A 12,909-nucleotide genomic window follows, 5' to 3' on the forward strand; every position below is an offset into this window, starting at 1 on the left:
CATAGGGATCATGGAAGGGACCCTAAAGCCCATCCAGTGCCACCCCTGCCATGGGCAGGGACACCTTCCACCAGCCCAGGGTGCTCCAAGCCCCGTCCAACCTGGCCTGGGACACTCCCAGGGATCCAGGGGCAGCCACAGCTTCTCTGGGCACCCTGTGCCCTGCCAGGCTGTCACAGTGGTGTGTTTTGCTGGCAGTTTTTCACAGGCTGGTGGATCATGATCGACGCTGCCGTGGTGTACCCCAAGCCGGAGCAGCTCAACCACGCCTTCCACACCTGCGGGGTCTTCTCCACCCTGGCCTTCTTCATGTGAGTGGGGCAGGGGAGGGTTCTGAGCGACTCAGCATGAGCTTTCCAACCCAGGGTTTACAGGACAGATGTCTAAGTATGGAAAAATCACAGATTGTGGAACGGTTTGGGTGGGAAGGGACCTCAAAGCCCGTCCAGTGCCACCCCTGCCATGGGCAGGGACACCTTCCACCAGCCCAGGGTGCTCCAAGCCCTGTCCAGCTTGGCCTTGGACACTTCCAATGCTTAATATAAAACATTTGACTGCATCTCCCCCTGTTTTGAAACAATTTTTACACCTGTTCCTTGCCCAGAACTCCCTCAGATGGGAGAGGCAATAGCCTGGCTCTTGTCATGGAGATGTCAATCTGGAAGCTCGAGGGAGAAGTAAGAACTTTTATTGAATCACCCAATATTGGCAAGAAAAAAAGGAGGAGTTTGGGTTTGTGACTATACAGAGTGCCTAGGAATTTTTTTCCCCAGAATTTATAACTTGGAACTTTAAATTGATTTTCTGATAACCTGAAGTGTATCTACTGTTTTTGTCCCTAGGATAAATGCTGTATCAAATGCACAGGTGAGAGGAGACAGCTACAGTGATGGATGCTTAGGAAGAACAGGTAAATTAACTCTAAAAGTCACACTGAGTTGAAGGACTGATTATTTCTGTGCTGGGTTTTTTTTACCAAGTGGTGGTGAAACAAATAATCTGAAGACAAGGAGTAGGAGAGACTTCTGTGAATTAATTTCTTTACAGAATTAACCCTTGGAGATAAGGACTGTCTTTATTAAAAAGGTGAACTTGGAAAAAATTCAGCTGCTGAATATCTTGGCTTCTTAAACTTTCCTCTGCAAATCCTGGGTGGCTGCTGGGAGAACTAAATTCCTGCCTTGGGGGTGGGCTCTGGAGCAGACATTCCTTGGGAATGGGTCCCAGCCATCCCACTCCCTCTGTGTCACCTGCTGTGTGGTGTCTGTGGGCCTGCTCTCCTCTCTGCTTCCATTCATCATTCCTGCCCTGTTTCCCATGTGGCTCCCAGCAGCCTTTTCCAGGGGATCTGTAAATGCCTCAGTGGGAATCTGGGGGGATTTACCGGGAGCTGAACCGGCCTGTGATGCCTTTTTTTTGTGTGCCATTCACGAACCAGCTCAGGAGAAAAGGAGAATATTTCTCCTTTGCCATGAGTGAGCAGGTGGATGTTTTTGCCCTTGATCCAGGGTTTAACCATCAGCACGGAGCAGTTGGTTGTCTGTCCCCCATGGGTAACCACCCTCACATTCTCAGAGCTTCTGATCTGCCCTGCAGGTGCTCGAATCTGGCTCTTCATCGGCTTCATGTTGATGTTTGGATCCCTCATCGCTTCCATGTGGATTCTCTTCGGAGCTTACGTCACACAGAGTAGGTTTGGGTTCTTTTCACCTCTGGAAAAGGGCTTTTCCTGCCAGCTTTTTTGGCAGGAAGTCCCCAAGCGTGGAGGTGTGCGTGGTGTCTGACAAACCCAAGCCACAGAGTGCAGGTTTCAGTCAGAGGCCACACTGGGAGCTGTGTCAGACCCCCCTCCCAGTGCTCCAGACCTGAACATTTCCCTTTGTTCCTCCCTTTGCAGACACCAATGTGTACCCTGGCCTGGCAGTCTTCTTCCAAAACGCGTTAATATTTTTCAGGTGAGTTAACTGGGCCCACTTCCCTCCTTCCAGAGGGGCTTACCTGCTTCCCAACACCCAGACTCCTGGAAAAGGAGCTCTTGTTTTTCTACTCCCTTTGCTCCAGAGCTTAAAAACGAGGTTTGCTGTGCCCCTTCCCAGCCCAGGAGAGGCTCTGCCCTCCTCTCACTCTCCTGTCAGTGCAGCTCTCCCTGCTCTCCCTGATCCTACAGCTCTGGAATGTGGACCCAGCCAGTTTTGTGGCTGAGATACTGCCAGTGCCTTTGGATAATGGCAATCATGTGCTACAAATACCTTGGCCTCTCTCCCAGCAGAACCAGGTGGGAGATTCAATTGCCCCTTCCCAGGCTATTTCACACCAGTGGCTCAGTTACCTGATAGTTGATATTACCTGTATTTCCTTCCAGTGGCTGAGCTTTCAGTTACTGAGAGTGATAATTCCATTTTCTAAGAGCGTGATGCTGTGATTTGTAACAGCACACTGGATTTATTTCAGTTCCTATTGTTAAGTCTCTCATGTAACACTTTGAACTGATTTGCTATCATCTCTGATAACTCTTTAGATGTAGAATGCATTCTGCAGTCCAGGGATTTTATTAATAAAAGGCACTGGAAGCCTTAAATAGTGTCAGTTCCCAGATCAGTCACTGAAAAATTCCACATCACCTGCTTTTTTAAACTCCTGTGCTGACCCTTTTCCTTCCAGTCCCACATCCAATGCTTTGCAGGGAATGAGGTCAGTGGGTCTGGAGCGATGCCCTGGCTGGGAAATTGGGGATGTTCCTGCAGGAAACAGCACTTCCTGAAGCTCTTCTGGGATTGAAGTGGGAAGTCGCTGGAGGCAGATTTTGAGAGCAGTTTCACTGAGCCTGAAATCTTCTGTCTTGTTTAGAGTCACAGACTGGGTTGGGCTGGGAGGGACCTTAAGGATCATCCTGTCCCACCCCCTGCCACGGGCAGGGACACCTTCCACCAGCCCAGGGTGCTCCAAGCCCCGTCCAACCTGGCCTTGGACACTTCCAGGGATGGAGCTTTTGTAATTTGGATCTGCCTTCTCCACCACAGGTTCCATTTTCTTTCAGATTGGCTCATAAAAATGGAATTGCTCCGATTTTAGCCCAGCACATGCCACCTGGTTCCAGGTGCCAGGGTGAGACTTGCTGCTCTGGAGCTCTGTGGATCAGGCCCAGAATTCCATAAATACCAGTTTTTCCCCTTCAGAAGGGCCGTGAAACTGGTTATTTTTTGTTTGAGCTTCAGCTGGCTCCCAAAGCTTCAGCCATGCACAGGAAACAAAACACAGGATGCAGCCCCAGCCCCTGGCTGGAATGCAGGTGCTGAGCTGTTGATTTACAGGAGAAGGTTGAAGAATACTGTTAAAAGTACCTTATGTATGGTCTGACTTTGATTCCTTTTCTTTTTTTCCCCTCAGTACTCTGATCTACAAGTTTGGAAGGACAGAAGAGCTGTGGGGCTGAGCTCCCCCCGTCTGCTCCGTAGTTACCACGTGGTTCTCTGTGTGTAGATAATTTACAGTTCCTTGTTCCTGGTTTGCTTTCCAAACCCTGGACTGAGACAAATCCCAGGCTCTGTAAGAGGCTCCTCTTCTCCCAGGACACACTTGTGAATATGTACATAGGACTGGGTCTCTTCCAAAGGGAATGGTAGCCTGCCAGGCTTTCCTGCTGGAACCTTCAGGCTTCCTCCTTCCAACCCGTGGCTTTCCATCCTTCCATCTTCCAAACCTCCACCTGTGTCTGAGGCTTCAGTGAACTATGAGTGAGCAAACAGGACAAAGCCCATCCCTGGAGCAGGGGCTGTGCTGGGATAAGAGCTGATTTTAAGAATTTTATATAATTGTTCAGGTAAATATAAAGTAGCTTTTCTTTCTTTTTTTTTTTTTTTTTTTTTTTTGTAAAAGGTTATGGTTTTTAAGTGAGTCCCTACACTCAGCAAGTTCTGCATGGCCAATCAAACCACTCCTGACTTGTGATGGCTCTGGCACAAAGGACATTTGCTGGCACCACAGTCCTTGGAATTAATTTCATGCTGCTCAGTGTAAGAGATACCAATTGGTATTGAATGTGTTTCCTGGTATTAGAATAAAAAACTCCAACAAACTGCTGCCACTCATACTTCAGGAATATAAAGAATAACTGGGAGTCAGACCAACATCTTTCTATCACACAGGGGTTGTTTTCTCCAGGGGAAGCTTTTTGCTCATAAATGAACAGTTTTCCTGCACTTTTCCCCTTCTTACCTAAATGTTTCCGGTGGGGATCTGGATTTACTTACTGTTCACAGTCTTACCTTGAAATAATTGCCAGGTTTAGGCAATTATTATAACTTTGCCCCAGTTAAGATGTGTTTATCTCCCGTTTCCGTGATTGAAATGCAGTTTGTTCCATGTGGAGTGCACAGAAGGGAGGATGTTTTATGGCCTGGGGCTGATCTTGTACATTCATCTGCTGTTGCTGACTCCTTCTCTTACAAGCTGCCTGTGAGTTTTAAATCATTTGACTCTCCTCTGTGTCTCCAACCTTTTATAACTTTCCCCTGAATCGAGTTCTGAGCCTGAACTGCTGAGTGTCAGTGCTGTGCTTGGTGTCTGGAGCTGCCCAGGGATCCACCTGGTGCAGGAGGTGGCTGTTGGTTGTGCCAGAGACCTGCAGTGAAGGTGAGCCCAGCCACAGCATCCTGAGGGGGACTGGCCTTCACTCAAGGCTTTACACCAGGGAGGAACGACCACCAGGCTTCTGGTGTCAGCTTTGCTGGGTTTCTTCTGCGGGAACTCGGGAATGCTGGTTGGGTTTTCACAAGGTGAGAAAGGAGGGTGGCCTAAAACTAATCCCAGGGACTGGATCTTGTACCTGAAACTGGAACTTCAACAAGGCAAGGATGGGCTGGGGGAGCTGGAGGTGTTCACCTGGAGGAGGGAAGGCAGGGATAGATGGGATATTGGGAAGGAATTGCTGGCTGGGAGGGTGGGCAGGCCCTGGCACAGGTTGGGCAGAGAAGCTGTGGCTGCTCCTGGATCCCTGGAAGTGTCCCAGGCCAGGTTGGAGCACCCTGGGCTGGTGGAAGGTGTCCCTGCCCATGGCAGAGGGGTGGGAATTAGATGAGCTTTGAGGTCCCTCCCAACCCAAACCAGTCTGGGATTCTTTGTGTCTTCTTCAGTACCCCAAGCAAATGGTTTCTAACTCTGGCCTGTTTGTGTAACAATATTTATTAACTTGGATCTCTGACAGAAGGCCAGTGTAGGGTTTATTCAGGGATAAACAGATATACATATATATTCCCAGGAGATGTTTAACAGTCGTGCCCTCTGCTGTGCATTGGGTTGGTGCTTCTGGGAGCTGGGGCTGCCCAGCCCAGCCCAGCCCAGGGAACGGGGCTGGTTAAAAGCAGATACTCTGCAGCCATGAATCATGACTCAGGCTTCACACAGCTCCCTTGTGGCAGCAGGTTGCCTAATCCCAGGGGATTAGATCAGTTCCACAAGGAAACACCTGATAAAGCTTTTGGCCACTGGCCTGGAGTGTCGCTGGGATGGCATCACCTCAGTTACCCCCAGCTCTGACAGGGACTCCAATGAGTCATTTGCAAACACACAAGCCCATTTTCTTTTCTTTCTTTGACACAATTTCTATCAAACCCGGGAAAAATCATCGATTAAACCCCATCTTTTTAGTATAGAAGTGGCTCCCTTGTTCCTTGTGCTTTACTGGACACCTTCCAGACCCCCCAGGAGGCTGAAGGTGGGCTCTTCTTTAAGGCACCCAAAGCACCTCTCCCAGTCAGCTTTCCCTTTTTGCTGGCGGTGAACATGAGGTTTTAGTGTCTGATAACGACTGATCCACGTTGTGAGTGTTATTTTCCAGTCTGTTTGGCTGTGCAGGACACGGGGGGTGGCTGCAGGAGCAGATTAATGCTTCCAGGAGGCTGGGAGGAAGCAGACAGGAGGAGGCCTCTCTTGGGAGGAGTTTCTGGCACAGCTTCATCCTGAGCAGAGGGAAGGACCAACAAATCTCTTTTCAGTTTGCCATGTGCTGAAAATGATTCAGAGAAGCAGAGTGGGGTGGGTATAACAAGAGTATTATTGCCAACCAAAGAAAATCAACTCTAAAAGGAATTCACATTGCAATGATTCACTCCCTGAAAAATCCCACGTTCTCCTCCATCCTCCTGTAAAGTGCTGCTATTCCTCAAAGCTTTATTCCAACCTGGGGTGGGAATTTAACCTCCTTTAGGAGTTTAGTGTTCCTTTCGTTTCCGTGTTCCTCCTTTGCAGTGTCCTTGGCAGAACGAGGTGCTGGGGGAGCTCAGGAGAAGCCCCTGGAACACATCCCATGTTCTGCTCAGGATTGTCCTGGCAGCAGCCACAGCACAGGAGCAGCTGCTGGAAAGCCTGGAGCAGGTGACACTCACTGGGGTGGCTCTTCAGTGGTTTCCCTGGGCGTGCAGGTGTTGGATGAAGAGTCGTCACCCTGGGCTGCTGCTCCAGGCTTGGATTCCTTCTCCAGCTCCAACAACCTGGGGCTCGTCCTCCATGGAACTGTCCAACTCCTCCAAGCCAGGCATGGTGGGGTCCCTGAGGAACTGGAAGAATCCAGAGAACAACAGTTCAGATCCCTGTCCATGTGTCAGAAACTCCAGAGACAACGAGTTGCTCCGTGCCAGGATCCACAGCTACGTGAATATCCCATCCTGGACTTCTTGAAACTACACTGAGCCAGTTAAAAATGCCTTATTTCTGGGCTGGGGGGGAATAAAATCAATCACTCAAACATCACTCGAGTTAAAGCAGCTGCAGGTCCTGGTTGGGTGTCTTGGGGGCTTTTTTATTACATTTTGGCCAGGCTTTTCATGCTGGTTCAAGCAAATCCCTCCGAGTTCAGAACCTGCAGCTGCAGGAATCCAGCGAGTGGCTGCTGGAAAAATGGGATCCAAGGGCCTGGTTTGCTCCAGGTCAGGCAGAGCTGCCCCTTCCCCTGTCCCCACAAATCCCTGGTGCCATCCCTCCCTGGCTGTGACTCCTCTCTGCTCCCCTTCCCTCCCACACTGAGCTTTCCCAGGATAACAGTCACATCCCAGGTAATAATCAAAGCATCAGAAAGGTGGCACAAAGGTAACTTTGTGGCTTCCAATCGAGGCTCCACTTTCTCTGCCCTCCCCTCAAGGCTGATGAACAAAGGGGATTATTTTTCCGGGTGTGTTACAAACATATAAATAAATTACAATATAAATATTTTCCAGGTGTGTTACAAACATATAAATAAATTAGAATAGAAACATTTTCCAGGTGTGTTATAAACATATAAATAAATTAGAACAGAAACATTTTCCGGGTGTGTTATAAACATAAACCCCCCCCAAACCATCCGTTCCAGCAAAGTCCAGACAGAAAATAAACCTCAGGGTGGTTTTTGGGCTCCCTGGAATGGGGACCCCGAGAGCTCAGATCCTGCTGGGAAAGCAGGAACCAGCACATTCCTAAAACCTGCAGGAATCCCACGGGACTGCCCCGATCCATGGGAATTCCACACCCCTGGGCTCTGGGAGAGGCCTCTTGGAAAGGCACAGGTGGCAAAGTCAGCACATTGCCTTGTTTTCCTTCACTGCTGTATCTGTTCCACTATTTTATTACCCTGCACAGGGGTATTTTACTATTTATTTAATACTATGTATTAATTTTATTTTTATTATTTATTTTATTTTTATTTTTTATTTATTAAATATTTATTTAATACTATGTATTAAATAGTAAAATACCCCTGTGCAGGGTATTAAAATTTTAAAAAGGATTTTATTTATTATTCTAATACACTTACAAGGACTTAATTTACTATTTTATACACTTTCAAGGATTTTTTTTACTATATTCATAATGTGAACAGGGATACTTTACTATTTAATACATTTACAGGGATATTTTTTTATTATTATTATTTTAATACCCTGCACATTTTTTTTACTGTTTTAATATCCCATTCAATTATTTTTTTACCATTTTAATACACTTACATGGATTTTATTTACTATTTAAATACACTTGCAAGGATTCTATTTACTATTTAAATACACTTGCAAGGATTCTAGTTACTATTTTAATATATTGTGCAAGGATTTTTTTTTACTATTTAAATACCCTGCACAAGAATATTTTTACTATTTCATTACCCTCTACAAGGATTTTTTACTGTTTTAATACCCTGTACAAAGATTTGATCACTATTTTAATACACAAGGATTTTTTTATTATTTTAATACACTCAAATGGATTTTATTCACTGTCTTAATACCCTGTGCAAGGGTTTTTTTCACATTTGATATCATTGTGCAAGGATTTTTTACTATTTAAAACACTGAACAAGGATTTTCTTACTGTTTAAATATGCTACACATTTTTTTTTACTATTTTAATACCTTGTACAACTATTTTTTTACTGTTTTAATACACTTAGGAGGATTTGATTTACTATTTTAATATATTTTTGAGGATTTGATTTACTATTTTAATACACTTACAAGGATTTTTTTTTATATTTTAATACCATCTACAAGAATTGTTTTACTACTTTAACACACAAAGATTTTATTTACTATTTTACCACCCTGCACAAGGGTATTTTTACTATTGTAATCCACGTAAAATGATATTTTTACTATTTTAATACCCCATACAAAGATTTTTCCACTATTTTAATGCACTTACAAGAAATTTTAAATTATTTTAATACCCTTAGAATGATTTTTAAATTATTTTAATACACTTCCAAGGATTTTATTTACTATTTTAACACCCTGCATAATGGTATTTTTTTACTATTTTCTTACCCTCTACAAGGATTTTTTTTACTATTTTAATACCCTGTATGAGGACATTTTTACTATTTTAATACTTTAACGGATTTTTTATTATTTTAAGACCCTGTAAATAAATTTTTACTATTTTAATACAATTCCAAGGATTTTTTTTTTACTATTTTAATACCCCGGACAAGGATTTTCTTTCACTATTTTAATACACCTGCAAGGGGTTTTACTATTTTAATACCCTGTACAAGAACTTTTTTTACTACTTTAAAGATTTTATTTACTATTTTAAACACCCCACACAAGGGTATTTTTAAATTATTTTATTACCCTCTACATGGACTTTTTACTGTTTTGATACCCCATGCAAAGATTTGTTCACTGTTTTAATACAGTTACAAGGATTTTTTTCAGTATTTTAAGACACTTACAAGAAGTTTTTTATTATTTTACTACACTTAGGATATATTATTTTAATACACTTTGAAGGAATTTTATACTATTTTAATACCCTGTACAAAAATTTGGTTTACTACTTCAACACACAAAGATTTTATTTACTATTTTAACAGCCTGCACAAGGGTATTTTTGCTATTTAAATACCATGTACAGGGATATTTCTATTATTTTAACACCCTGTACAAGGGTATTTTTACCATTGTATTACACTTACAGGGATTTTTTACTATTGAAATACAATTACTGTATCATAATATTTTATAATAGTTTATAATATTTCATAGTACAGTTCTATTATTACAATATAATATTTATTATATTTTATATTATAATTTAGACTATATTTTTTATAATATTTTATATTAGTACAGTTATTTTTACTATTTAAATACAATTATTATTTTATAATATTTTATATTACATAACATATTAATATAATATTTACAATACTTTATATTTAATAATATAAATTATTTTATAGTATCTTATATTGGTACAATTATTTTACTATTTAAATATAATTATTATTTTAGAACATTTTATATTATATAATGTATTATTATAATATTTATAGTATTTTATATTTAGAATATAAATTATATTATATTTTATACTAGTACAATTATTTTTACTATTTAAATACAATTATTGTTTTATAATATATTATATAACGTGTTATAATATTTACAATATTTTTTCTTTAATAATATAAATTATTTTAGAACATTTTATACTAGTACAATTATCTTTACTATTTAACTACAATTATTATTTTATAATATTTTATATAACGTGTTATAATATTTACAGTATTTTATCTTTCTTAATATAAAATATAATATAAAATTTTATACTGGCACAATTACTTTTACTATTTAAATACAATCATTATTTTATAATATTTTATATTATATAACGTGTTATTATAATATTTACGATATTTTATATTTATTAATATTTAAATTTTATATTTTATATTTATTAATATAAAATATAACACAATATTTTATACTGGTACAATTACTTTTACTATTTAAATACAATTATTATTTTATGATATTTTATATGTATAATGTATTATTATAATATTTACGATATTTTATATTTTAGAATATAAATGAGACCCCGAGACACAACAGCTGCTCCTCCTGTTGGGCAACAACTGCCCTGTTCCTCTTCCCCGGCACAAACCCCCAACCTCTGCACGTACCTCTTCGAAGTGGGAGGGGATTTTCAGAGGCGGCTGAGCCCACTGTTTGATTTTCTGGTGGTGTTTCCACAGGAACAGCAACCCGGCTGTCGCCAGGTTGACAAGGACTAACCCCAGGAGGCACAGCAGGGTGATTTGTACGGCTCTGGTTGCCTCTGGAAAACGACAAAAAAAAATCCATGTACCTACGGTGGGTTCATCCTTACGGAATCACGGAAGGGTCTGGGTTGGGAGGGACCTTAAGGATCATCTCATCCCACCCCCTGCCACGGGCAGGGACACCTTCCACCAGCCCAGGCTGCTCCAAGCCCCGTCCAACCTGGCCTGGGACACTTCCAGGGATCCAGGGGCAGCCACAGCTTCTCTGCCCAACCTGTGCCAGGGCCTGCCCACCATCCCAGCCAGCAATTCCTTCCCAATATCCCATCTCTCCCTGCCCTCTGGCAGTTTGAAGCCATTCCCTGTGTCCTGTCCCTCCGTCCCTTGTCCCCAGTCCCTCTCCAGCTCTCCTGGAGCCCCTTTAGGCCCTGCAAGGGGCTCTCAGGTCTCCCTGGATCCTTCTCTTCTCCAGGTGAACCCCCCCAGCTCTCCCAGCCTGGCTCCAGAGCAGAGGGATCCAGCCCTGGGATCAACTTCAGATTCCAGAGGGGGCCAAACTCCATTTTCCCGTATTCCAGCAGGATTTATGAAGGAAAAGGACGAGGAGAAGAGCACAACACAGACCCTCAGTTCCTGCCTGATGAGTCCTGATTATTTTGCCAATAATGACAGCTGTGAGCTCCGTGGTCCCTCAGCACTCCTGGCACACAGGGAGCAGCTCAGGTGATCCAGGACTCATGTTCTACCTCATCCCCCTCTACACAAACCCCCCAAACCCCACATACCACTGACGGCAGTCCTGTGACACCTTGGGGTGCTTTCCTGTCCTAACAGGTTGCCAAAGACTCCCTCAAATTCTACTTGAAGGCTAAAGCAATAAAGTGTCGACTCCTTTAGTTTTTCAATCTGCAATAGTGTCTTGTGTGCCTCTTGTTCCTGTTCAAAAGACTAAAAAACAAACAGGTGTTACTGTAAAGCCAGCCCTGTTCCCAACACAAACATCCTCCCTCATTTACGTTTCCCATTCAAAAAACCCGGTGGGTTTTTTTTTTATTTCCATCACTCAGCTTTCCCACACAAGAGGAGCAGTGAAATATATTCCAGCTTTCCTGGATGTTCTGATGCAGCAGCTCAGGCAAGGAGCAGAATATAGGGGGGGGTGGGCAGGGAAAAATTAAACCCTGAGTGGAGCCTTCCCCATTTCTTCCCTGCCTCTCAAAAGAAAGTACTGTGTGTGTGTGTCAGAAAAATAACACACTGGTGCAAAACAGGAAGGAAAGGGAGGTGACTTACTGAGGTCTTTGAAGCAAAAGGTTTTTTTTAAATGTTGATATCTCTCTTAAATAAATTTTTTTCCTGCTCCTGCTTTTTAAATATTTGACTTCGGAATGATGTCATTTGGAAGCTTCTTCCTCCTTTTTTTTTTTTAACTCAGTACCTCCCCTGCAACACTGACACAGTTCCCAAGGCCCCAGGCAGCAGCAGGAGCACAGGATGGGACCAACACCAGGTCTCAGGATGAACAGAGCCAGCCCGTCCCAGCATGTTTCCAACAACCTCCTCTGCCCTGGGAACAGGCACATGAGGCCCCAGCAGCTGCTCCTGCAGCTCCCGGCACAGCACAGGAGGAAGGAGATTCCAGTCTCCCACATTCCCCTAAGCAAACTCTGGAATCAAATGTCACCTCTGACACAGATTCTCCACCCTGATCTGCCATGGGATTCAGCCTTTGTTCCAAAAGGAGGAGAGGAAGATGGGGTTTTAAGTTTGGGAATGCAGCAGTGCTCGTGTCAAGGCCAAATTAACCTCCCAAGACTCCACGTGGTGACACTCGTTGGTAGAGACAAAATACAGGCGTTTTCTCCCTCCAGTTGTTGTTTTGCCAAGAGCCTCTGACTCATCTCGGTCTCCAAGGCACGAGGAACAAAGGAAATGAGTGAGAACTCTCACCTTTCTCGTGGTACTTGTTGAGTTCTCCCAGTAGAACACACGGTACTGGAAACTGTCCCCAGGCTCGGGTGTGAAAGGGGGGCTGACACTGAGGAGCAGCGAGTCCGAGCTGGCACTCACTCTGTTCACCTTGGGGGGGCCCAGAGTGGCTGGAAACAAACACAGAGAGAGCAGTGAACCCCCAGGATGAACAACAGCTCCTGGACTGGCTCCATCTCCACAGGATCCCTGAGGCTGGAAAAGCCCTCCCAGCCCATGGATCCCCCTGTGCCCCATCCCCACCTTGTCCCCCAGCCCAGAGCACTGAGTGCCACGGCCAGGCCTGCCTTGGACACCTGCAGGGCTGGGCACTCCAAACCTCCCTGGGCAGCCCCTGCCAAGGCCTCACCACCCTTTCCAGCAACAAATTCCTCCTCCTG

At 43.7% G+C, this 12,909-nt stretch overlaps 2 protein-coding genes across 3 annotated transcripts in view; one reads left to right on the forward strand and one right to left on the reverse strand.

Annotated features, from left to right (window-relative positions):
* The window catches only part of TMEM50B (transmembrane protein 50B), a 5,260-nt gene extending 1,185 nt beyond the window's left edge, over nt 1–4,075 (forward strand). The window contains exons 2-6 of one of the 2 annotated variants that reach the window (XM_027910270.1): nt 199–311; nt 843–910; nt 1,597–1,689; nt 1,898–1,955; nt 3,388–4,075. In XM_027910270.1, the coding sequence (XP_027766071.1) occupies nt 199–311; nt 843–910; nt 1,597–1,689; nt 1,898–1,955; nt 3,388–3,433 (378 nt within the window). In that variant the 3' untranslated portion in view covers nt 3,434–4,075. The remainder of the gene's footprint in view (nt 1–198; nt 312–842; nt 911–1,596; nt 1,690–1,897; nt 1,956–3,387) is intronic. The other variant, XM_027910269.1, reaches the window with a different exon arrangement.
* A 1,954-nt stretch (nt 4,076–6,029) lies between these two features.
* Nucleotides 6,030–12,718, reverse strand: LOC114072364 (interleukin-10 receptor subunit beta-like; the record flags this gene model as incomplete). Its single annotated transcript, XM_027910268.1, has 4 exons — nt 6,030–6,554; nt 10,442–10,596; nt 11,326–11,476; nt 12,491–12,718. Coding segments are annotated over 4 exons (651 nt in total), but the record flags the coding sequence as incomplete, so codon positions are not given.
* Between the last annotated feature and the right edge of the window lie 191 nt (nt 12,719–12,909).

This window comes from Empidonax traillii, unplaced genomic scaffold (genome assembly GCF_003031625.1).
Source record: "Empidonax traillii isolate 1590-97213 ecotype Southwest subspecies unplaced genomic scaffold, ASM303162v1 scaffold3073:size15788, whole genome shotgun sequence".
NCBI lineage: Eukaryota > Metazoa > Chordata > Aves > Passeriformes > Tyrannidae > Empidonax > Empidonax traillii.